Below are 27,027 nucleotides of genomic sequence, written 5' to 3'. Positions count from 1 at the left end.
ACAAAACAAAACGTCAAATTTGTGCATTTTGGTAAAAAAATTGGTCAAATTAGTAGTGACTATGTGATTGTAGCATTGTTCCTCTTATTTCATGGTCTTGGATCATTTCTGTATTTCTACGCGTCGGCCACCGGTGCTTTTTAGGCAACAATCTGCCATTTTCTTTTGTCGCCCAAATCCACATTAACTGCACATTATTAAGCACACATGCAAAAATGTATTTTAAATAACACAACAATACAATAATACGGATTTGTACGACTTTATTACCGATACATTCCAAAACCAAAACAAGCACTTGGGAGAAAATATATATAATATATATATATATATATATATATCCTTGAAGAAGATCAACTTCCTGTGTTTTGATAAACAAAAAAAAAAGGGGCGCTGGTTTGGATCCCATATTTCTCCCACTTCCGTAACACTGCATGTGTTTTTTGTGGAGATTAAAAACACATAACAACATAACATGCATGTTCTTATTGTCTTTTATTTCAGTATAAAAAAGTCCAGTTTTTCATAATATTATTTTAATAAAATTTAAAAAAAATAAAACGTGCACTTGTGGGAGTTATTTCCATTTTTTTTTTTTTTTTTTTTTTTTTTTTTTGCAGCATGCATGCCTCCATCCGGGGCGCTGATGTGGCCTTTTGTCACTGGGCACATGATGCCATCTAGAGGAGGAAACTATATCTTATAAATATGCATGTATAGACTGTACATATAAGTATATATAAATATGTATTTTAGCAGCGACTACAAGAATATTCAATACATAATAGGCCATATTTCTGCATAATATGCTATACATAAAACCCATTTGGAGACTTAAACTGACTGCATGTAGCATATAAGTCAATACTTTTATTATTTGTTATTATCATTATTTAAATAAAGTATCCAAAAAAACATTTCTGTCATAAACAATAATAATAATAATAATAATAATACAAGACTAAAACACATAATTTGCATATTACTGACTGAAAACATACAAATAGTGCATAGATTAAAAATAAACATGAGAGTTGCACTAAATAAGCTAAATAGTCATCCTGGTCTTTGTTTTTTTATCGCACCGTGAGTGGGGTAGTCATGTTAAAAAAAAAAGAACAGAGGGTCATCAACTTGTACTTGTGTGTCACTCACATTGCCGGCGACACAAGCACACGGCCTGCTGTGTTGAGCCGTGATCGCACCGTGAGTGGCGCAGCCTTGACTGCACCGTGAGAGCAGTTAGCGGCACAAGTTGGTGACCCTTTTGTGTTCTTTTGCTCTCCAGTTGGTGTTTTTGTTTGTGTTGAGATGACGATCCAATGTTATCTATCTTTCTCCCGGTGCAATCAAACCTTGTCTTTATCTCGATCGCACCGTGAGTGAGCTAGTCGTGCACTAACTTGTACCGCCATCTCGCCGATGATGCGATCAAGGCTTCCCGGCCCACCTTGCGTTTTTTGTTGATCGCACCGTGAGTGAACATGTGGTTGGATTTGATGACCCTCTGTTCTATTGTGCAGTTTGATCGCACCGTGAGTGAACAAGTCATCCACAAAAGAGCACAGGATCATGAACTTGTACCGCCATCTTGTTAATGATACGATCAAGGCTTCCCAGCACACCTTGCGTTTTTTGTTGATCGCACCGTGAGTGAGCATGTGGTTGGATTTCATAACCCACTGTTTTTTTTTGGTGCATCTTGATCGCTCCGTGATGCGATCAATTCGTCCACGAAAGGTTACACGGTCATCAACTCGTACCACCGTCCCACTCACGGTGCGACCAACACTAGGTTGAAACAATCAGTCTGGACGATCGGGGTCTACTTCCTGGCCCGGTAATGGGCGTTGACCACCATGAACGCGTACTACAAGGCTTCCTTGTCCACCTTGCGTTTGTGTTGATCGCACCGTGAGTGAGCATGTGGTTGGATTTCATGACCCACTGTTTTTTTTGGTGCATCTTGATCGCACCGTGATGCGATCAATTCGTCCACAAAAGGTTACACGGTCATATCAACTCGTACCACCGTCCCACTCACGGTGCGACCAACACTAGGTTGAAACAGTAACAGATTCTTGTGCAGTTTTCTTGGATGCAGTCTGGCGGATCGGGTCTACTTCTTGGCCCGGTAACGGGCGTTGACCACCATGAACGTGTACTACAAGGCTTCCTTGTCCACCTTGCTTTTGTTTTGATCGCACCGTGAGTGAGCATGTGGTTGGATTTCATGACTTCTGTTCTTTTTGCATCCTGATCGCACCGTGAGTGAGCAATTTGTCCACGAAAGGTTACACGGTCATATCAACTCGTACCACCGTCCCACTCACGGTGCGACAAACACTAGGTTGAAACAATCAGTCTGGATGATCGGGGTCTACTTCCTGGCCCGGTAATGGGCGTTGACCACCATGAACGTGTACTACAAGGCTTCCTTGTCCACCTTGCGTTTGTGTTGATCGCACCGTGAGTGAGCGTGTGGTTGGATTTCATGACCCACTGTTTTTTTTTGTGCATCTTGATCGCACCGTGATGCGATCAATTCGTCCACAAAAGGTTACACGGTCATCAACTCATACTACCATCCCACTCACGGTGCGACCAACACTAGGTTGAAACAATAACAGATTCTTGTGCAGTTTTCTTGGATGCAGTCTGGCGGATCGGGTCTACTTCTTGGCCCGGTAATGGGCATTGACCACCATGAACGCGTACTACAAGGCTTCCTTGTCCACCTTGCGTTTGTGTTGATCGCACCGTGAGCGAGCATGTGGTTGGATTTCATGACTTCTGTTCTTTTTGCATCTTGATCGCACCGTGAGTGAGCAATTCGTCCACGAAAGGTTACACGGTCATATCAACTCGTACCACCGTCCCACTCACGGTGCGACCAACACTAGGTTGAAACAATCAGTCTGAATGATCGGGGTCTACTTCCTGGCCCGGTAATGGGCGTCGACCACCATGTAGCTGTCGGGCGACGTGTTCAACGTGAGTGGCTTAGCTTTGGCCTCGGATCTGCCCACCGGTCCTCCTCTGCAGGGGTCGTGTTTCTGAAGGTAGCTCAAAAACGTCTCCCAGCCGCCGCCCACGCGGACCATCACGTGACGCTCATTCAGCATCTGCGACGCAGAAGAAGAAGTCACCATCTTGAATCAGCCCTCGCACGTTGTAACGTTGTAATATTTACGAGCGTCCCCTTTGCACGAATGTCAAATGGTCTCTCCCGTAAGCTTTGTCAAAATCTCATTAAAGCAAATGAAACAGCTGAGCTCACACGGCAGACTAATCCATATATGAGCATGCAGGCGCGCACGAGTGCCGACTGACGCACAAAGCCGTGTAGACACACACACACACACGCGTGTTCGGAATAAAAGCGCACAGCCTTGGCGTGTGCTGACAGCTGTTGCAGAAAAGGCGACGGTACGCCGTCTCGGAGTCATCGACACATCCTTCACAGTCTTAGAGAGAAGCCACTGCTGCCATGGCAACCGCTGCCATACAATATAAAGGAAAAAAAAAATTAAAAAAGGGGGGGGGGGGATTGAGATGAAACCATCGCACACCCACCCACGACTCCCAGGGGGGGGATGCGAGCGTTCCCAGGAGGCCTCGCCAAGCAGGCTATTGTCCTGTCAGCACCCCCAGAACCCCCGCCCCCTCCCTCACTGGCTTTATCGCCAATAAAGCCTTCATTAAGGAGCTATTAAGAATGTGATCATACCAGCAGATATGCTGGGGGTGGGGGGTGTTGGGGGCACGTGTTAAGGGCGGACGGAGGTCGGGTCCGACATCCTTAATGAACAATCTCGCCGCCTTACAAGCTCAGAATATCATTAACACCGCGTTTCTTTTTTTTTTGGAGGGGGGGGGGGACAATTATCCCCTTGTAATGGTGTTATGGTGTTCTATACCATGCAAGCCCCCCTGCCCCCTCGCCCCCAAAAAAGGTGTTTTTGCTTTTATTTTAGTACCTGGTGAAGTCTACTAGACTAACTCATCAAGTTCCAGGTCCACAGTGCCTGCTTACGTCGACGACGCCATATATGATCGACCGCTTATGTCGACATTTGAACACGCTTATGTTGACATAAAATTTGAGACCCCGCCCAAAAAGATGGGTCAGTTTATGTCGACGACTGGTCACCATTGTGTCAATTAATTGATCAAAATTTTCTTATTACTAAAAAGGGCCTGCTCAAGTTCACGTCAACCTAAACGGTTGATGACCGCTTAGTTTGACATTAAATTTGAAAGCCAAAGGGGTAGTTTCGACCGCTTATGTCGACATTTGAAACTTATTTTTAAAAATGGGTCAGTTTATGCCGATAACCCACGGCATGTCGACTTCTTAAGGGCGTCAACACGTTTATGTTGACATAAAATTTGAGACCCCCCAAAAAACTGGGTCCCTTTATGTCGACGACTGGTCGCCATTGTGTCGATCAATTGATCAAATTCTGGTCCAAAGTGTTTTCTTATTACTAAAAAGGGCCTGCTTAAGTTCACGCTTAGTTTGACATTAAATTTGAAAGCCAAAGGGGTAGTTTCGACCGCTTATGTCGACATTTGAAACATATTTTTAAAAATGGGTCAGTTTACGCCGATAACCCACGGCATGTCGGCTTCTTAAGGGCGTCAACACGTTTATGTTGACATAAAATTTGAGACCGCACAAAAAAATGGGTCCATTTATGTCGACGACTGGTCGCCATTGTGTCGATCAATTGATCAAAATTTTCTTATTACTAAAAAGGGCCTGCTTAAGTTCACGACCGCTTAGTTTGACATTAAATTTGAAAGCCAAAGGGGTAGTTTTGACCGCTTATGTCGACATTTGAAACATATTTTTAAAAATGGGTCAGTTTATGCCGATAACCCACGGCATGTCGACTTCTTAAGGGTGTCAACACGTTTATGTTGACATAAACGTTTGGCCCGTTTATGTTGACAGCCCGTCTTTGGTCCACATGCCATATATGATCGACCGCTTATGTTGACATTTGAAACCTATTTTTAAAAATGGGTCAGTTTATGCCGACACCTCACGGTATGTCAACTTCTTATTACTAAAAAGGGCATCGACATACAGTACAACACATTCGACCAATTATGTTGACATGAAATTTGAGACCCCCCCCCCCCCAAAAATGGGTACGTTTATGTCGATGACTGGTCGCCATTGTGTCAATCAATTGATCGACAATTGTGTTTTCTTATTACTAAAAAGGGCCTGCTTAAGTTAACGTCAACCTAAACGGTAGACCGCTTAGTTTGACATAAAATTTGAAAGCCAAAAGTGTAGTTTCAACCGCTTATGTCGACATTTGCAACTTATTTTTAAAAATGGGTCAGTTTATGCCGATAACCCACGGTATGTCGACTTCTTAAGAGAGTCAACATACAGTACAACACGTTTATGTTGACATAAAATTTGAGACCCCCCCCAAAAATGGGTCCGTTTATGTCGACGACTGGTCGCCAGTGTGTCGATCAATTGATCAAATCCTGGTCCAATGTGTTTTCTTATTACTAAAAAGGGCCTGCTTAAGTTAACGTCAACCTAAACAGTAGACCGCTTAGTTTGACATAAAACTTTTAAGTCAAAGGGGTCATTTCTACAAACAATTGGTCCGTTTATGTCGACAGCCGGTTTATGGGGACCAACTCATCACGTTGCGGTCCACAGTGCCTTGTTATGTCGACGACGCCATATATGATCGACCGCTTATGTCGACATTTGAAACCTATTTTTAAAAATGGGTGCGTTTATGTCGACGACCAGTCTACAGGGTGTCGATCAACTGATCCAACGTGTTTTCCTATTACTAAAAAAGGGCCTGCTTAAGTTAACCTAAATGGCAGACCGCTTAGTTTGACATAAAATTTGAAAGCCAAAGGGATCATTTCTACGAACAATTGGTCCGTTTATGTCGACAGCCGGTTTATGGGGACCAACTCATCAAGTTGCGGTCCACAGTGCCTTGTTATGTCGACGACGCCATATATGATCGACCGCTTATGTCGACATTTGAAACCTATTTTTAAAAATGGGTCCGTTTATGTCGACGACCCGTCTACAGGGTGTCGATCAACTGATCCAACGTGTTTTCTTATTACTAAAAAGCTTAAGTTATGCTTAAGTTAACGTAAATGGTAGACCGCTTAGTTTGACATAAAATTTTTAAGCCAAAGGGGTCATTTCTGTTAACAATTGGTCCGTTTATGTCGACAGACGGTTTATGGTGACCAACTCATCAGGTCCCTGTTCATAATTTTTTGTCTATTCCTACGAAGTAATTGTCGATGTCAACATAAACGGTCGACTGCTTATGTTAAAACGATTATAGCTCAGGTAACTAGCGAAAGTCACGAGTAAATAAGCAAGCATTGGTTTCAGATTTCTGGTTATGTCGGAAAAATTGCTTATGTTGACATCAGGGGCGTCGACATAAAGGGGGTTTCAATTTCCGCGCAAATCCCAGATTTGGGAATGGGAAGCAAATGTACGTGTCTGGGTTATAAATGGATATTAAAATGACCCCAGGTTGACGGGTTACTTGATTTGTGGTTCGAACACAAAGCCCCCTTTTCCCCTGCAGGTAGACCAACCCCCCCTCCCCTTGCCCCCATACCCCCCCCCCCCACACACAAGAGTGCTACGTCTGCATCCTATAAACCATTCTCCGGATTCCCTCGACACCTCCCTGTCGGGAAGAATGAATGTTCTCTCAGGCCAGATGAGGGATTTGAACATGCGCCAGTAGGAGTCAGACTTGAGCCACCGCATCGCGCAGCTTCTCGGCCTTTAAGGCAACCACGGGACCGAACATTATTTCCAGTAACGGAGACCAGTCTAACCATTATTGGATGACTCATTATGGGGAAAAGGGAATGGGAATGCGTGGTGCGTTTTAGGACAGTCGGAATCGCAGACGTTTTGCTAGCCTTGAAATAAAAACATATATTTCTGCAGTTATTGCTAGATTTTCATAAACAAACACTATTGTTAAACACGCAGATGATTATGGACGTATAGTACCAGTACCCCCCCCCCCCCCCCCCCCCCAATGACACAATCACAAAGCTAAAGGAGAGCCTAATTGGGCACAGACAAGAAAGGGACGCCTTTTTTTTTTTTTTAACACCAAAGAATGGCTGAGTACTTCAAGGCCACCATGATTGAATAGTCTCCGAAGGGAATAGACAGGATGGAGTGGAGGGAGGCGGGGCTGGAAGTTTACACGCGGGGAGGGGCGGCGGTCACGCTCAGTCGCTCATTAACTAGACGTCCGATTAAACCCCCCCCACCCCCCTTTTTTCCCACCCCCTCCAAACCCGCTAATGACTTTATCTTGCAAATCAATAGTATGTGCTTGTTAGAAAGATATGTATGCATGATATTCATAGGGGGGGTACTGTTGGGGTTTAGGGTAGCGGTACAAAAAAAAATGGATGAATGAAAATCGATATTAAAAAAAAAACATATATCATGTTACAGATATCGGTAATCGCTAATATCGGTATGGGAAATTAAGAATTGGACAATATCGGTTTTGGGCTAAAACACCAATATCGGACAAACCGAATATTAAGATATGCTAAATATATATTTCTAGAAAGAAATTATGAGTATCAACTTTGCTCTTTTTTCTAAATTTTTTGCTGTTTTTATTTATTTTTTGGAAATTCAACTTTCCCGCAATAACTTATTTTTCCAAAAAATTCAACTATTATTTGTCATAACATTTTGACTTAAAAAAAAAACATCTTTACGCGACTAAAATGATGTTATTTTTCCTCATAATATTATGAATTTATTTTCATAAAATTGCAATGTTTTTTTGTTGCGAGAATATGATTATTTGTGCTTTATTTTGGTAAAATTCTGCCTGTTTTTTATATTTCTACTACATTTTTTTTCAATTTTCTAAATATTGAAATTTTCTTCTCTGAATATTTTGACTTTAATTCCAATATTTTTAATTTATTCCCATAATATTATAACTTTTTCCTCAACCTAATTTGACTTAAAAAAAAAAAATCTTCAATATTTCAGTGTCATGCTACTAAAATGAGATTTTTTTCTTCATAATATAATGTTATTCTCGTAAAATTAGGACTTTTTCTTGTCAGATAAATTTTTTTTCATCTTAATATTTTGATTTTTTTCTTGTAAAATTATACTTTTATGCTATTAAAATTGTGTTATTTTTCCTCATAATATTATGAGTTTATTTTCATAAAATCGCTGCGGGAATATGATTATTTGTTCTTTATTCTGGTAAAATTATGTATGTCTTTTACATTTGTATTTAATTTTTTTTTGCAATTTTCCAAATATTTAAATTTTCTTCTTTGAATATTTTGACTTTAATTCCAATATTTTTTATTTATTCCCATAATATTATCACTTTTTCCTCAACCTAATTTGATTTTGTTTTGTTCCTCATAATATTATGACTTAAAAAAATATTTTTTTTCTTCAATATTTCAGTGTCATGCTAGTAAAATGAGATTTTTTTTCTTGATAATATAATGTTATTCTCGTAAAATTAGGACTTCTTCTCGTCAGATAATTTTTTTTTTCATCTTAATATTTTGCTTTTTTTCCTGTAAAATTACACCTTTTTAAAAATTATGTCTTTTTCATTTGTATTTAAAAACATTTTTGCAATTCTCCAAATATTCAAATTTTCTTCTCTGAATATTTTGACTTTAATTTTGACTTTAATTTAATATTGAAATATTTTTTATTTATTCCCATAATATTATCACTTTTTCCTCAACCTAATTTGATTTTGTTTTGTTCCTCATATTATTATGACTTAAAAAAATATTTTTTTTTCTTAAATATTTCAGCGTCATGCTACTAAAATGAGATATTTTTTCTTTATAATATAAAAAAATACTTTTTCTCGTCAGATACATTTTTTTTCATCGTAATATTTTGATTTTTTTTCTTGTAAAATTACACCTTTATGCTACTAAAATTATGTTATTTTTCCTCATAATAAAATTTCTGCGGGAATATGATTATTTGTCCTTTATTTTGGTAAAGTCTTTTACATTTGTATTTATTTTTTTTGCAATTTTCCAAATATTAAAATTTTTTCTCTGAATATTTTGACTTTAATTCCAATATTTTTTATTTATTCCCATAATATTATCACTTTTTCCTCAACCTAATTTGATTTTGTTTTGTTCCTCATAATATTATGACTTAAAAAAATATATTTTTTTCTTAAATATTTCAGCGTCATGCTACTAAAATGAGATATTTTTTCATCATAATATAATATTATTCTCGTAAAATTAGGACTTTTTCTCATCAGATAATTTTATTTTTCATCTTAATATTTTGTTTTTTTTCTTGTAAAATTACATCTTTTTTAAAATTATGTCTTTTACATTTGTATTTAATTTTTTTTGCAATCCTCCAAATATTCAAATTTTCTTCTCTGAATATTTTGACTTTAATTTTGACTTTAATTTAATATTTAAATATTTTTTTATTTATTCCCATAATATTATCACTTTTTCCTCAACCTAATTTGATTTTGTTTTGTTCCTCATAATATTATGACTTAAAAAAATACTTTTTTTCTTAAATATTTCAGTGTCATGCTACTAAAATGAGATATTTTTTCTTTATAATATAAAAAAATACTTCTTCTCGTCAGATAAATTTTTTTTCATCGTAATATTTTGATTTTGTTTCTTGTAAAATTACACCTTTATGCTACTAAAATTATGTTATTTTTCCTCATAATAAAATTTCTGCGGGAATATGATTATTTGTCCTTTATTTTGGTAAAGCCTTTTACATTTGTATTTTTTTTGCAATTTTCCAAATATTAAATTTTCTTCTCTGAATATTTTGACTTTAATTTAATATTTAAATATTTTTTATTCATTCCCATAATATTATCACTTTTTCCTCAACCTAATTTGATTTTGTTTTATTCCTCATAATATTATGACTTAAAAAAATATATTTTTTTCTTAAATATTTCAGCGTCATGCTACTAAAATGAGATATTTTTTCTTTATAATATAAAAAAATACTTTTTCTCGTCAGATAATTTTTTTTTCATCGTAATATTTTTTATTTTATATTTGTAAAATTAGTGCAGATTTTTATGTTTTTTAAATAGCTGTTGGCTCCAAAAATAGCCGCAAATGTCCCCTGCACCTCACTTTGGACGCTAGCTAAATAACCAATAACAATACTCACTCATCTGCATCCTTCGTCTTAGTTCATTTCAACATAAACAAAAACCGGTTATGATAACAACTACGAGTGATTCATATATTTTGTCTTGGCGTACGTGAAATAAATCCCTTCCCGCATGGAAGCAGACGGACTCCCATGAGGGCTGTCATTTGAACCGCCGTATCTTTGCAAAAAATCATCCTGAAAGAGCCACGTTTGTTTTCCCCTCAGGTTTGAACTCTTTGCTGAAGGGGGCTGTGTACTGAATAAAATCATTGTCAGCCCAGTCTTATCCAGACCATTGGTTGCCAGGCAACCCAGCCTCCCAGAAGGCCTTTTTCCTTGAGCCTTTGTATTGAAAGACACACACACAGGTGGTGAAAGGCACCGACGTTTTTTAAATAACGGAAAAACATATTTTCTCATCCGACGATACCGGACTGATGAACACGATGGAATCGGCGACTATCAGATATCGTTTTCCCAATTGCCTGATTGGGTCAACTAGGTTTTGTTCCATCGGTCTTCAAAGCTTGTTTCTCCGACTTGTTTACCGTGCCAAAAAAAAAAAACATTGTCCGACTCAATTTCCGATGCCGATATCAGCCGATACCAATATTTGTAACATGTGGTGAAATGATGACATATGTATAGCATTTTTTTTTTAAAAATCGGGAAAAAATCTGATGCCGATATCGATTAAAATAAATAATTTTTATGCTGATATCAGGCCGATAATTATCAATACTCATAAACATAATAAACACAAAAATGTTGAGGAAAAAGTGATAATATTATGGGAAAAAATAAAAAAATATTGGAATTAAAGTCAAAATTTAAATATTTGGAAAATTGCAAAAAAAATAAATAAATACAAATGTAAAAGACAGACATAATTTTACCAAAATAAAGGACAAATAATCATATTCCCGTAGCAATTTTATGAAAATAAACTCATAATATTGTGAGGAAAAATAACATAATTTTAGTAGCATAAAGGTGTAATTTTACAAGAAAAAAAATCAAAATATTAAGATGAAAAAAAAAAACAAGACAAAATCAGTGCCAATAATAATCGGTACTGATAGTTACCAGACACCCAATAATTTTTTGTTTCTTCACGAGAAAATATTACAATATGACTAATTTTCCTCTTCATATTTTTACTTTATTCTGTAAAATGAAGGCTTGTTTGTTTCAATTTCTGCTGATTTTTGGCAAGAACTGTTGACATTTTCTTCTCATAATATTTTGACTTTATTCCCAGAATATTTAGAACCAAAAAAAATATTTAGTTTCTTATAATATTACATCTATTTAAAAAAAAATATTTAATATTTCAATGTTATTCTACTAAACTGCTATTATTTTTTCCTTGTGATATTAAGACATTACTCTTGTAAAATTAGGACATTTTCGCGTTAGATTAAAACATTTTTAGCGAGCAATATAATATATATTTAGTTTCCTGTAATATTACAAATAAAAAATAATGAAATAGTATAAAATAATAATTAATATAAAATATAAAATAATATATAATATAATATTAAAATAATATATAATATAATATTAAAATAATATATATATATTTTTTAATTCTTTAATATTTCAATGTTATTCTACTAAACTGCTATTATTTTTTCCTTGTGATATTAAGACATTACTCTTGTAAAATTAGGACATTTTCGCGTTAGATTAAAACATTTTTATCAAGCAATATAATATATATTTAATTTCCCATAATATTACAAATTTAAAAAATTATGAAATAGTATAAAATAATAAATAATATAAAATATAAAATAATATATAATATTAAAATAATATATAATATAATATTAAAATAATATATATATTTTTTTAATTCTTTAATATTTCAACGTTATTCTACTAAACTGCTGCTATTTTTTTCCTTGTGATATTAAGACATTACTCTTGTAAAATTTTTGTTTGTTGCATTATTATCCCAATACATAAATATCATGTAAAAGGAAGCATGTATTCATGACTTACTCGTATGTAAAGAACTTTTTCCCCAACACGATAACAACCCTTTGGCTGCTTTTCAATGGGGAACCTGGTTGGACAGCTGCAGGGGGGGTTTTCAATAATATTTCTCACCTGAAAAAGAATAAGACACACAAAGTATTCATGCAACACAACTATGCAACAATATACACAAATGTAGTATACAAATAAAGTTGCATACAATGTCATCCAAAATGTTACGTGAACCATTGCTTTTTCGCTTGCTGTATTTGGAGTGCCGGTTCGGATTTGACGGCGGGGAGGATGTAGGGGGTGTGGCTAACTGAGTAAGACCAAGTGAGGTTTGCGTTGAAGATGTGGTTGTGGAGAATTTGGGGGTTGAGATGTAGGACTGCGGAGGGGATAAAGATAAGGGTAATGAATCAGAGGTGATGTGGTCTTCACGGAGACGGGTTATATTGGGAGTAATGGCCGCCGCTTGGGAAGGAGTGGTGGTTGATTGGGAGCGAAGCACCGAGGACGGGAAAAAGGAGAAGGGAAGCGGGGACGGTGGAGATGTGAGCCCCGCTTCTTCTCCTTCCAGCTCTTTCTCCAACTTCACCAGGCCTGGAGGTTCCACTCCGTACCTGAGTGGGGGGAAAAATATGCCAGAAATTATCATATACTTTGTTGCACAGTGGTCGAGTGGTTAGCGCGCAGACCTCACAGCTAGAAAACCTGAGTTCGATTCCACCCTCGGTCATCTCTGTGTGGAATTTGCATGTTCTCCCCGTGCATGTGTTGGTATTCCGGTTTCCTCCCACATTCCAAAAAAAAAACATGCTAGGTTAATTAGCGACTCCAAATTGTCCATAGGTATGAATGTGAGTGTGAATGGTTGTTTGTCTATATGTGCCCTGTGATTGGCTGTCTCGCCCGAAGACAGTTGGGATAGACTTCAGCACGGTGGTCGAGTCGTTAGCACACAGGCCGCACAGCTAGGAGACCCGAGTTTGATTCCACTCTCGGCCTAGATTTTCAAAGTTAACCAAAAAAAAAACCATACTCATCTTGGTTAACATCCGCCCCCGGTTAACAAGTTTTTTGGTTAACAACCAACACTATTGAGGTGTTGACGAGTATTGACGAGTGGTTAGCGTGCAGGTCACACAGCAAGGAGACCCGAGTTCGATTCCCGTGCATGCGTGGGTTTTCTCCGGGTACTCCGGTTTCCTCCCACATTCCAAAAAAAAACATGCTAGGTTAATTAGCGACTCCAAATTGTCCATAGGTATGAATGTGAGTGTGAATGGTTGTTTGTCTATATGTGCCCTGTGATTGGCTGGCTCGCCCGAAGACAGCTGGGATAGACTTCAGCACGGTGGTCGAGTCGTTAGCACACAGGCCACACAGCTAGGAAACCCGAGTTTGATTCCACCCTCGGCCTAGATTTTCAAAGTTAACCAAAATAAACATACTCATCTTGGTTAACATCCGCCCCCGGTTAACAAGTTTTTTGGTTAACAACCAATGCTATTGAGGGCTGTATGGTGGACGAGTGGTTAGCGTGCAGGTCACACAGCAAGGAGACCCGAGTTCGATTCCCGTGCTTGCGTGGGTTTCCTCCCACATTCCAAAAACATGCTAGGTTAATTAGCGACTCCAAATTGTCCATAGGTATGAATGTGAGTGTGAATGGTTGTTTGACTATATGTGCCCTGTGATTGGCTGGCTCGCCCGAAGACAGCTGGGATAGGCTCCAGCACCCGTCTCCCCCTGGGATAGGCTCCAGCACTCCCACGACCCTCGTGAAAATGAATGAATGAATGTTGCAAAACCACTGACTGTTTGACTCATATTACTCGATTAATCGTAAAACAGAATAGTAATCGTCAGATTAATCGACTATGAATATAATTGCTAGTCGTTTCCTCCCACATTCCAAAAAAAAACATGCTAGGTTAATTAGCGACTCCAAATTGTCCATAGGTATGAATGTGAGTGTGAATGGTTGTTTGTCTATATGTGCGCTGTGATTGGCTGGCTCGCCCGAAGACAGCTGGGATAGGCTCCAGCACCCCCGCGTGACGCGGTAGAAGATGAATAAATGAATAATACATTTTATAAAAAGACTAAAACCGTCCCCCGCACTCCAAAGGGTTAATCTAGTTACCTTGCAGCGATGCGTCCCAGCGCCATCAAACACAGGCACACCTCCCGAGGTTGTTTGTGGAGGACTTGAAACATGAAAAAAAAAAAAAAAAAAGATGCTTCAGGTAGATACACTTGTGTCTAGTTGAAAGAGCAGAGAGAGGGACACGATGCTGTCTTTATTGTGCCCGGCCATCTTTGAAGCGGAGCTGGAATTCCTGGCCTTTGAATGTGGAGCTGAGGGCATGAGGGCATAAATCCTTCATCTCCCCTTCCACCGGGTCCACTACTTAGACATCAAACAATGTTCCTGTTTTGGACGTATCACAGTCGGTGAAGACAATATCAACGCTAACGTGCTCAATTTTTTGCTAGCTCAATTTTGCTAGCTAAAGATAAAAGCTAATACACACAAAAGATTTTTCCAGCGAACAAACAGGGTGATTTTTTGCAGCTGTGCTGTAATAAGAGCGATTCAGAAGGCAGCGGATGCGACTGGAGGGGCCCAGCAGAAGCGGGCAAACCTGCTTTTTATTCAGGTTTTCAATTAATTATGACAATACTAACAAAAAACACATACCGGGATACAGGGATATTTTGCAGCTGTGCTGTAATAAGAGCGATTCAGAAGGCAGCGGATGCGACTGGAGGGGCCCAGCAGAGGCGTACAAACCTGCTTTTTATTCAGATTTTCAATTAATTATGACAATACTAAAAATAAACACATACCGGGATACAGGGATATTTTGCAGCTGTGCTGTAATAAGAGCGGTTCGGAAGGCAGCGGATGCGACTGGAGGGGCCCGGCAGAGGCGGGCAAACCTGCTTTTTATTCAGGTTTTCAATTAATTATGACAATACTAAAAAAAAAAACACATACCGGGATATTTTGCAGCTGTGCTGTAATAAGACCCGCTTACTTGTAGGCATGCAGGGACTGCAGATAAGCTGCCCGCACGTCTGTATTAGGTATTGTTGTTATTAGGAATAAAAAATCTGGTTCTCATTCTATAATTTGGTTCTTTCTTTCTTGTTGACACATTGAGGATGCGGCGTTACAAAGAACGCTACGTGGCCTCGTTATCGTTTTCAGGAGCATCATAATAGCGATAATAATCGAATCTGAAGGTATCAGAGTCGTATCCGCTCACCCAAATCCTCGGATTCAAAAAGGTGGGCTCTGTCAACGCCAATCTTACAGCACCAATAGAGGAAGTTGGCTGTGTTGTCCCTGGCAAAAAACGATCCCGAAGTGGCATCGGCTCTCCAGTGGATCACTCTTCTGGTCAAAGGCTGCACAACAACACACAGAAATTAATTAAATTAGAAATTAATTTTTTTTTTTGTATGATTCCAATTATGTGCAGACCTTCGTGTTGCTACTGTGGCTCATCTTGTCCTGAAGGAACTGTGCCATTTGACAAAGAAGTACGCCGTTGTCCAATCTGTCCATTAGACTGTCGGCGGTGAGGTCCACACCTAAAATACATCATTTAAATTCACCGATGAACCTAGCATGTTTTTGGAAGCACCCGCAGAAATGCCCCCACCACCACCCATCACCCACTTACACAATCTTGAGTGTATAAAAAGAAAGAAAGGGTACTTTTTACAGCTGAGCTGTAATAAGACCCGTTTACTTGTAGGTATACAGGGACTGCAGATATCGTTATCTGCTGATACGTGCTTTAAAACGCAGATCCCCGCCTGCGATCGGCTCCAGAACAATCATGTCTGCCGTCTATGTGACTTCCTGTCTGTCTGAGTGTGATAAATTTGAATTCCGCACCTTGCTAAACGTGCCTCAAAAAATGTCTCACCGGGTGACGCTTTGAAAAGTTTTAGATTGGTGACGCATATAGGTGTGAGTACTTGGGTTTCAGACTCGATTCGACTACAAATCCCCGATCCCAAACTGCTGTACTGCCGCATGTGGCTCTTCGGCATCTTTGTTGTGGTTCCCTTTGTCAACAAATGTAAACAGAGTCCGATACTAGCAAGAGTACTCCATCAACTTTTCTTTTTCGCTTCTGAACTACTTTGATTTTTGACAGCGGATGCGACTGGAGGGCCCCAGCAGAGAAGGGCAAACCTGCTTTTTATTCAGATTTTCTATGAATTATGAATAATACTAGAAAAAAATACATACCAGGATATGGCACATATACATTATGGTGTGATATACACAATAATATATGTTTTAAATAATAATAAACACTTAGTGTGGGTAAAATATGCGGACGAGTACTCGCTTCAGTACGGATTTGGGAGCATGCAGATACTATGTAGTACTTTTAGTGCAGGAGGAACTCTCGTTGTGTGCGAGTCAGTCTCGGCATTTCCGCGGTTCGGCTGTCCAATGAGCGTTGACGGCTTGCGTGGACTGTATCTGCGGTTCAGAAGGCAACGGATGCAACTGGAGGGGCCCAGCAGAGGCGGGCAAACCTGCTTTTTATTCAGGTTTTTAATTAATTATGGCAATACTAAAAATAAATACATACCGGGATATTTTGCAGCTGTTCTGTAATAAGACCCGCTTACTTGTAGGCATGCAGGGACTGCAGATAAGCCCGGACGTCTGTATTAGGTATTGTTGTCAGGAATAAACAATCTGGTTCTCATTCTACCCACTTAAAGTACTCGGGGGAGGATTTCTACACTCGGTTTTTGGTTTTATGTCATCAAAATACTGCAAGATTTTGTAAGTATTATCTGTTACCTGCATAATCACAGCATGATATGAAATATCAAATCATATTTTCCAGCCAAAGTCCTTAGACTTTGCAGAGCGTATGATTAAAGGGTACTGAACTCACCCATAATGGTGTTGAACCAAAGAGCCAGGTCTTCTTTCATTGGCAGAAGACTTGCGTCATGGCGGAAAGGAAGCCATTGGTTGTACTCTTGAGGACTGGCCAGACCCGGCCCACGTTGGCGATACTTACAGCTCATCCCCAATCCCGTGAGCTGAGTCGGGCTCAGAGGACTCTCGGTTCTGCTGTCCATTGATTCCACGTCGTCCTCCATTCTTCAGCAGTGATTGGTTTTGACAAGTCCTACATGGAAAAGCTTTTAGTTTGAGTCTATTTTTGGTTTTTATCATGTCTTCGTCATATCAGACAGACTGGAAGAACTGACCCAAGTCACCTTGAACCAGGTTTCAGGAGGCTTGTGTAAAACCATTTATTATACGGCAGTTCTATCGGGTTTTCATTTAAATCAAAAGGAAGTGTTTTCAGGTTCTTTTTGTATGGAAACATATAATTGAATAAAAAAACAATTTAAAAAAAATCAAAAATTAAAAGTAAAAAATCAGCAAGAGAAAAAAGGTTGTCATTTTGTGAGAATAATAATAATAACAACAACAATAATAATAATAGTAATTACTACTAATAATAATAATAACAACAACAACAATAATAATAATAGTAATTACTACTACTAATAATAATAACAACAACAACAATAATAGTAATAGTAATTACTACTAATAATAATAATTTTATGTAAATTTCAGTAGCTTACAGTAAAGGGTGTTTTTTTTTAAACGCCATAATATCATGAAAAACAAACAAATAATGATGTCATCTTTAGAAAATGAGGAAGTCTAAATGTTATGGGAATAAAGTGATAATTACGGAAAAAAAACATTTATCAGAAGAAAGTAAACATACTTAAAATTAATGTATTTGGAAGAAAAACTCGATTTTTTTTTTCGAAGAATATACAATGTCATGTTATGAAAATATGTCAACTAAATAAAGTTTTAAATAAAATAAAACACTAAATAAAACACTTCTAGTACTTCGGTATGTGACAAAAAAAATAAATAAAAATTGAAAATTTGAAATTATATTAGGAAAGCAGGAAGTGAACAAATGTAACGGTTACTCATTGTAAAAGTACCAGATGAACCGCGACCTTCGTGACGATAAGCGGTAGAAAATGAATGAATTAGTATAGTTTTTATATATTTATATATATATTTTATATTATGTAATATATAATATTTTATATTATATACTACATTTATATATTTTAAATTATATTCATATATATAATATAATATATATATTTATATATACAGTACTATATATATATATATATATGTATATATATATATATATATATATATATATATATATATATGTATATTGTATACATGCCATATCCTGGTATGTATTTATTTCTATTATTGTCATAATTCATTGAAAACCTGAATAAAACGCAGGTTTGCCCGCCTCTGCTGGGCCCCTCCAGTCGCATCCGCTGCCTTCTGAACCGCAGATACAACTGACGCTGCTCTCGTTTACAATATGTATGTATATATATATATATATATACGTATATATATATATATACATGTATATTTATTATATAGTTTTTAGATTATACATAGACTGTAGTGTAAAATGGATTATATTTCATGTCTAGAGCACTGTGATAATGTTTAAAATAAAATTTATATTAATTTTTATATGGTGCAAAAATAAACATAATCCACACATTTGTTGTTTGCTTTTAAACCAGTCATTGATGCCAAAATCCATGTCAAGTTGCAAGTTTTTAAGGTTTTATCATCCAAATTGTGACTCGACCAAGTCAAGTCAAGTCAAGTCAAGTCAAGTCAAGTCATGGTCTTCTGCCATCTGTTCAAAAAACATTCCAAAAATTGGGCTTCAAGTAGTGGGTTCTCGTTGGAAAACCAACTACAAAAATGTATGGAACAGACTAGCTAGTAGCCTAGTAGCTAGTAGCTAGTAGCAAGCTCGTAGCTAGGTAGTCTCCATCGTAATACTTTGCCCCCAGCTCTGTCTATGGAATTAATAGTTATTCTGATATACGGTTATCGTATCTATTTTGCGTCAAAATAAGAAAATAGAAGTACACCTGGCATGTTTTTGTTTTGAGGACCCGTAGAACTCGAACCGGGGGTTGGGGAAACAAGACATTGGATAGTGAACTGTATGAAAATGATGAATATGTGTGTGTTTCCTTCACGGGTGTTATAATAAATAGAGACAGACAAGCACACAAACGCGAAGATGTAGACACAGTGAAAGAGCTCTTTTGTAAACACATCATGCAGACTCGGGACAGACGATGGCGAAAGGGAAGGGGGGGGCGGCCGCCCCAACTCGGAGGCGGCTTTACAGGTTGACTCGGATGCCATGAAAGCCCCGTGTCTTTAACAAAAAACATCCAGGTGAGAAAATCGCACTTCTGCTCGAGGGATGGTTCTGCTGGGAAGGGAAGGCAAAGGTCACCCACTGACCTATCTCCGAGACACTAGCGGCCTTTATGCTCCAGCAGGCGCACCTCGAAGTGCATGTGTGCAAACACAAGTCCGTGCATGTAACCGTGTCATGCGTGGACATCCTGGAATGGTGGCCAGCCAATCACAGGGCACGTTTATACAAACAACCATTCACACTCACATTCATACCTTCATACCATAATTTGGAGTCGCTAATTAAACCGGAGTACCGGAGAACATGGAAACTCGAATTGGAATCGAACCAATCTGTGTGGCCAACATGCAAACCACTTTTCCACCGCGTGGCGTGGTGATGATATTAAATGATTTGTTTTGTTTTTCTCTCATAATATGTGAACATTTTTGTTTCTGTTAAGATATAAAAAAAAAAAAAATTAAAAATAAAAAAAAAATTGTTCGTATTTCAACTTTATGCTAGCAACAAAATTTTTTTCTTTTTTTTCTTTCTTTCTTTTTTTTGTCCATATTTCTCATAATATGTGAACATTTCTGATAAGATATAAAAAAAATTTTTTTTGTTTGTATTTCAACTTTATGCTAGCAACAAAAATTTTTTCTTCGCAATAACAAATTTTTTGTCCATATTTCTTCTTGAGTCGCTAATTAAACCAGAATCGAACCAATCTGTGTGGCCAACAAGTGAACCACTTCACCACAGTGTGGCTCGGCGATAATATTAAATGATTTGTTTTTCTCATTATTTGTGAACATTTCTGTTAAGATATAAAAAAAACAAAAATTTTTGTTCGTATTTCAACTTTATGCTAGCAACAAAAATTTTTCTTCACAATAACACAAATTTTTTTGTCCATATTTCTTGGAGTCGCTAATTAAACTGGAGTACCGGAGAACATGGAAACTCGAATCGGAATCGAACCAATCTGTGTGGCCAACATGCAAACCACTTATCCACAGCGTGGCTCGGAGATAATATTAAATGATTTGTTTTGTTTTTTCTCATAATATGTGAACATTTCTGATAAGATATAAAAAAAATTTGTTTGTATTTCAACTTTATGCTAGCAAAAAAAAATTCCTCGCAATAACAATTTTTTCTCATCACGAACTATTAAAATTACTGTTGATTTCACAATTTTTGCATTTTTCTGCAATTCCATTTTCAGAATGTGTCACAGGCCACATTATTATGGGTTGCAGGCCCATAAAAGTTAGCTGTTATAGTTAAAAAAGAAAAGCTAAAAGAGAGCTAAAATCAAATAAACAAACATGAAACATGAAGCAGCAGGTCCGACAGGGTCGAAATGACACCGAGAACATGTTCACTAACGAGGAGTAATAAAACACCGAGCATCGAACATCCTTTGATGAAACACGGGACTTTTAAAAACATGACCTTTAGCATCTGATTCCGACATTTTAAATGTAGTGGACTTTAACAAAGATATTTTTTCACCCGGAAATATCGCTAAAAACAATTTAATACAAGTTCTAGGAGTAGTAAACAAAGGCAGTTATACTTACGGTAACGGTTTACTTTGCTCCAGAGTGTCCCTGAAGTGTCCACACATGTCTTAGAGACCCATGGTCTTGGCCTCATGAGCTCTCCTGTACAAACACACACACACACACACACACACACACAGTTACAGGCGGAGGTGGAACTCACCGCACAATACTTGTCGGCGACTGCCGGTGTCGTCTTACACCACCGCCGTCGAGACATGACGGTACACAGTCCATCGTCGAACTCGAAACTGAAAGCAACATTTTGGAGTTTCAGCACAAATTCCCGTACAAAAATTTTACACTTTTAAAGACATTCATGAGCTAGCTCAGGGGTCAGCAACCCACGGCTCCGGAGCCGCATGTGGCTCTTCGGCATCTTTGTTGTGGCTCCCTTGTTGTCAACAAAAGTAAACAGAGTCCGATACTAGCAAGAGTACTCCATCAACTTTTCTTTTTCGCTTCTGAACTACTTTGATTTTTGACAGCGGATGCGACTGGAGGGGCCCAGCAGAGGAGGGCAAACCTGCTTTTTATTCAGGTTTTTAATGAATTATGACAATACTAGAAATAAATACACTTACTTCAGTACGGATTTGGGAGCATGCAGATACTATGTAGTACTTTTAGTGCAGGAGGAACTATCGTTGTGTGCGGGTCAGTCTCGGGATTTACCCGGTTCGGCTGTCCAATGAGCGTTCACGGCTTGAGTGGACTGTAACGAGTAAGTGTTTTCCCACGAGAGCGGCGTCAGTTGTATCTGCGGTTCAGAAGGCAGTGGATGCGACTGGAGGGGCCCAGCAGAGGCGTTGCAAACCTGCGTAAAATACCCACAGGAGGAACTATTGTTGTGTGCGGGTCAGTTTCGGGATTTCCCCGGTTCGGCTGTACAATGAGACTGTGACGAGTGACTGTTTACCCCGAGAGAGGCGTCGGCTGTATCTGCGGTTCAGAAGGCAGCGGATGCGACTGGAGGGGCCCAGCAGAAGCGGGCAAACCTGCTTTTTCTCGGCATTTCCCTGGTTCGGCTGTGCAATGGGACTGTGACGAGTGACTGTTTACTCCGAGAGAGGCGTTGGCTGTATCTGCGGTTCAGAAGGCAGCGGATGCGACTGGAGGGGCCCAGCAGAAGTGGGCAAACCTGCTTTTTATTCAGATTTTCTATGAATTATGAATAATACTAGAAAAAAATACATACCAGGATATGTTACATATACAATATGGTGTGATATACACAAAAATATATGTTTTAAATAATAATTAACACTAGTGTGGGTAAAATATAAGGACGAGTACTGCGTCAGTACGGATTTGGGAGCATGCAGATACTATGTAGGACTTTTAGTGCAGGAGGAACTATCGTTGTGTGCGGGTCAGTTTCGGTATTTCCCCGGTTCGGCTGTGGCATCGGCTATATCTGCGGTTCAGAAGGCAGCGGATGTGACTGGAGGGGCCCAGCAGAAGCGGGCAAACCTGCTTTTTATTCAGGTTTTTAATGAATTATGACAATACTATAAATAAATACATACCGTGATTATCAGGATCGGTATCAGCGGCATAAAATCCTGATCGGAACATGCCTAGTTATTAAATTTTTATAATTTTTGGTCCAATTCCGACAAGGCAACCACACTGGGTTCTCTTGGTGTGTTTGTGCATATATGTGGTCTGTAGCTCAGGTGTGACTGCTGGTTCATTTGCAGCCCTCTCCCAGGGGGGCGTCCCTCATGTCTGGCAGCCCACCCCCCCTTTTCCTCCTTAAGTGTGGTTTCTTCCTGCTAATCTCATTCAGAGGAGCATGGTTATGAATATTAATGACTTATAGTTTGGATGCCCTTCAACCTTAATAATTCAACTCTCACATCAAATACACACAGATACTTCCTGCTTGCTATGTTAAATCAAATAAAATGACCCGAAAAAAAATTCGAGAATAATGAACCCGTCTTTGTTAGCAGGAGATCCGTCAGTGAGGAAATGATTAAATTAAAAACAATGTCTCCGCAACACGATGTGGATCAGCACACACATGACAGATGGCATTGTAGGTTGCCAAGACAATTGAGTGAAGGGGTGTGGGGGGGATCGATAATGCGGCACGAGGCACCATGTGCTGTGTACCACTCAAATTGGTCCCCAGGGTCAAGAGGACCCGAGGCCCATCAGATGGGGACACACTTATTAGAGACTCACAAGTGTTTTATCTTCCTGTCAGATGCAAGCAGATATCAGCGGATATCGTTTAATTGAATATTTTGCTTCTATTTTTTTTTTTTTGCTCAATCTGAACTGGGAAAATGTACTTATTTTTTTTACTTTAATTAACTTTAATTCCTTACGTTTCATTGCTTATATTTTGTTAATATTTTGACTTTATCGTCATAATCTTAATTTTAATCAACTTAATTTTTAAAAACTTGCAACCAGATTTTTGTTTTGTTTGTTTCTTAGAATATTTTGACTTTTTTAAAAATTACATATTTTGTTTTCTATTTTGTTTTTATTTTTTTGCTCAAGCTGAACTAGGAAAATGTACTTATTTTTACTTTAATTCCTTACATTTTATGCTTATATTGTGTTAATATTTTGACTTTATCGGCATAATCTTAATTTTAATCAACTTAATTTTTAGAAACTTGCAACCAGATTTTTGTTTTGTTTGTTTCTTAGAATATTTTGACTTTTTTTAAATTACATATTTTGTTTTCTATTTTGTTTTTATTTTTTTGCTCAATCTGAGCTAGGAAAATGTACTTATTTTTACTTTAATTTACTTTAATTACTTATATTTTATGCTTATATTTTGTTAATATTTTGACTTTATCGTCATAATCTTAATTTTAATCAACTTAATTTTTAAAAACTTGCAACCAGATTTTTGTTTTGTTTGTTTCTTAGAATATTTTGACTTTTTTAAAAATTACATATTTTGTTTTCTATTTTGTTTTTATTTTTTTGCTCAAGCTGAACTAGGAAAATGTACTCATTTTTTACTTTAATTCCTTACATTTTATGTTTATATTTTGTTAATATTTTGACTTTATCATTATAATCTTAATTTTAATCAACTTAATTTTTAAAAACTTGCAACCAGATTTTTGTTTTGTTTGTTTCTTAGAATATTTTGACTTTTTTAAAAATTACATATTTTGTTTTCTATTTTGTTTTTATTTTTTTGCTCAATCTGAGCTAGGAAAATGTACTTATTTTTTACTTTAATTTAATTTAATTCCTTACATTTTATGTTTATATTTTGTTAATATTTTGACTTTATCATCATAATTTTAATTTTAATCAACTTAATTTTTAAAAACTTGCAACCAGATTTTTGTTTTGTTTGTTTCTTAGAATATTTTGACTTTTTTTAATGACATATTTAATATTCTGGCTATTTTTTTTCTTAATATTATGATTTTATTATTTTTTTACATTTTATATTTGGTCTTTACTCTAATTAAGTAACTGTTTTTTTTTAAATAAATTTTTCTAAATTTTCTTTTTAGTTTCTTTGTTTAATTCTATTTTTAGTCCGTGCAGAGGGCCAATAAAAATTTAACTGCAGGCCCTAGACGGTCTCCGGGCCACACCTTGGACACACCTGCTCTAATATGTCTCTCTCTAAACCAATAAAAATCACTGGGTGTCACTTTTTAGTATTTATAGGTTAATATGACACGTATACAATATTGTGTCAATATTGTGTCATATATGTTTTAAATAATAATAAACACTAAATATATATAATTTGTTTCTTAGAATATTTTGACTTTTTTATCTTAATATTATGATTTTATTCTAATATTTGGTCTTTATTCTAATTAAATTACTGCTTTTTTTTAGTTTTCTTTGTTTAATTCTATTTTTAGACCATGCAGAGGGACAGTAAAAATACAATTGCAGGCCCTAGACAGTCTTCCGGGCCACACTTTGGACACCCCTGCTGTAATATGTCTCTCTCTAAACCAATAAAAATCACTGGGTGTCACTTTTTATTATTTATAGGTTAATATGAATATTGTGTGACATACACAATCATATATATTTTAAATAATTATTAAAAAAACTAAATATATATAATTTATAAATATATAATTGTAATAAAAATTAATTTTATTTAATATTATAATTTAATAAAATTAAATAAATATATAATTTAATATTATATATTTCAATTTTACATTTAATCCCCATAATATCTGCTTGCTCCATCCTTAATACATGTTATGAGAACATACTTCACCATGCCTATGCCCCCCAACCCCCCCCCCCACGCCCCCGGGGGAATTTAACTCATTGCATCCTCCGTCTTTGGCGTCTTTTTAATTACCACTGATGATTCCTGCAGAGTATTAAAGCCGCTGTCAGTGGGCGTGTGGCTGCCAGGCGTCCATAATATAAAAGACCGGCTAATAATATGTCAGCCACTTCTGCGCATGACAAATGAATGCTGGTGGCGGCAGGTGGGGGGGGGTCAGTAGCCTCCGGTAGTGGGTGGGTTGGGGGTTGGGGGGGGGCTTTGTTTTAATTAAACTACCTGCCACGTAGTAAATATAGAGCAAAAAAACAAAGTACAAGCTAGTTTCAGTGCTTAGTGTTTATACAGAAAGAGTATATCTTGTGTTGCAGTGTCGCCTTACGTCCACCAGAGAGCAGCAAAAGCGACTTGATAGCTGTTGTTTACTTTTAATGGAGCGCAGCCATTAAGTGTAGTCCTTTTATTTCTTCACAGAGACAAAAACACAAAAGAAAATCCATCCGGAATGAAATATCACACTTTTAAATCAAGCAAAAAGAATGACTGACGCCTTTTTTTAGTACATAAAAAAGGACATACCTGCATTTTAAGGTGCATTTCATTACCTACGGTGTCTGTGCGGCGCCATGGCAACGCCACAAAAGCTCGCCGCACTTCCGCTTTCGGCTCCGCGGGTCGTTTGTCTCCCTGTCACCGCCATTCCAATCACTGGGATTTTAACAAGATTACCAAGGAAGGGAGTGGAAGCAATGGAGTAGCGGTGTAATGTCATTATGGTTGTGATAGAGTGCTTCGAATGTCTGTGTTATCGCCATTCAGTCGCTTAACCCCCTGTCAGCACGTGAGGGATCACAACCTCGTGCCGTGTCGTGTCGTGATGAGAAGCCGTCATGGCGGCCATTAACTGTCAAGCTCGACAGACACGGGCGGGGCCCGTAAATGAATGAATAAACGGCTTCTCTTTCGGTTTGATTATTTGTCTTGGTGTGTGGGGAAGGAAACGTACGCTACGTTCTCCTGGCGACGACATTTCTTTTTTTTTTTTGGTTAGCTGCGACACAGGTAGCCATAGCAACTCATAGATAAAAGCTACATTTTTTTTTTTTTACATTTTTTCCATTACAAGTCTTCTTAAGAGCTCAAGGCTCTGCGAAAAATAAAGCAGTTTTGCGTCAAGTCCTAACAAGAACAAGGAAATGCTCAACAATCTTAGCCTTGTGTGATCCAGGAAGGAAAACAACATGGCGTCCATTTTGTTATTGCTACCAAGTCATACAAGGCCAGTGTTAGCATCACAAAACAATAAGAATCTGTGATTTTGACAATAAAAATGTAAATTTACATGAATAAAAACTTAAAATTTTAAATTTACGACAATAAAGTCCTATATTTATGAGTAAAAAAGACGTATATTAGCAAGCCCCCCTTATTCCAAAACTAGCGATAGTACGAGAATACGTTTGGAAATTTACAAGAATAAAGTAAGAAATTTACGAGAAAATGACTTTATGTTACAGGCATTGTCTGAGACAGCTATGAAAGGGGGGTACTTTTGTGACCTTTGGCCTTGGGCAAAGCTAATAAGGAAGTGCTGGACATGCTAATCTGTGTGCTAATCTCAAGTGTTATGTTTTGTTGACATGTTGTAAATAAAAGCTGAATTTCCCCTTTGACGGTATGATACCA

General features: G+C 37.5%; 1 protein-coding gene across 3 annotated transcripts; it reads right to left on the bottom strand.

Annotated features, from left to right (window-relative positions):
• Window positions 1-38: 38 nt before the first annotated feature.
• Window positions 39-26,656, bottom strand: gas2b (growth arrest-specific 2b). 3 transcript variants are annotated; one of them, XR_009130326.1, is made up of 10 exons: window positions 25,921-26,656; window positions 21,105-21,337; window positions 17,161-17,400; window positions 15,714-15,823; window positions 15,496-15,637; window positions 14,367-14,430; window positions 12,435-12,840; window positions 12,239-12,346; window positions 2,447-3,125; window positions 39-2,185 (listed from the first exon to the last, which is right to left on the bottom strand). XR_009130326.1 is itself a non-coding variant. In XM_058077638.1 (9 exons), exons 3-9 carry the CDS (start codon window positions 17,369-17,371, stop codon window positions 2,934-2,936), a joined length of 1,233 nt encoding a protein of 410 aa, XP_057933621.1. In that variant the 5' UTR covers window positions 17,372-17,400; window positions 21,105-21,337; window positions 25,921-26,656; the 3' UTR covers window positions 41-2,933. The 3 variants fall into 3 exon arrangements, 2 of the variants coding, with proteins under 2 accessions (XP_057933621.1, XP_057933622.1); XM_058077638.1 differs by having other exon boundaries at window positions 41-3,125; XM_058077639.1 differs by lacking the exon at window positions 25,921-26,656 and adding an exon at window positions 21,762-21,785 and having other exon boundaries at window positions 41-3,125.
• Between the last annotated feature and the right edge of the window lie 371 nt (window positions 26,657-27,027).

This window comes from Doryrhamphus excisus, chromosome 7 (assembly GCF_030265055.1).
Source record: "Doryrhamphus excisus isolate RoL2022-K1 chromosome 7, RoL_Dexc_1.0, whole genome shotgun sequence".
NCBI lineage: Eukaryota > Metazoa > Chordata > Actinopteri > Syngnathiformes > Syngnathidae > Doryrhamphus > Doryrhamphus excisus.
Note: the sequence above shows the minus strand (reverse complement) of the source record. Positions and strands in the feature narration are given on the sequence as shown.

What these genes read in the sequence shown, in the direction of transcription:
- gas2b (XM_058077638.1), bottom strand. Translation starts at nt 17,371, where the DNA reads ATGGAGGACGACGTGGAATCAATGGACAGCAGAACCGAGAGTCCTCTG. An exon ending in GCCACAGTAGCAACACGAAG is followed by an intron (nt 15,638 to 15,713) that starts GTCTGCACATAA and finishes GTTGTTGTGCAG; the next exon opens with CCTTTGACCAGAAGAGTGAT. An exon ending in GTAACATTTTGGATGACATT is followed by an intron (nt 12,347 to 12,434) that starts GTATGCAACTTT and finishes ATTCTTTTTCAG; the next exon opens with GTGAGAAATATTATTGAAAA.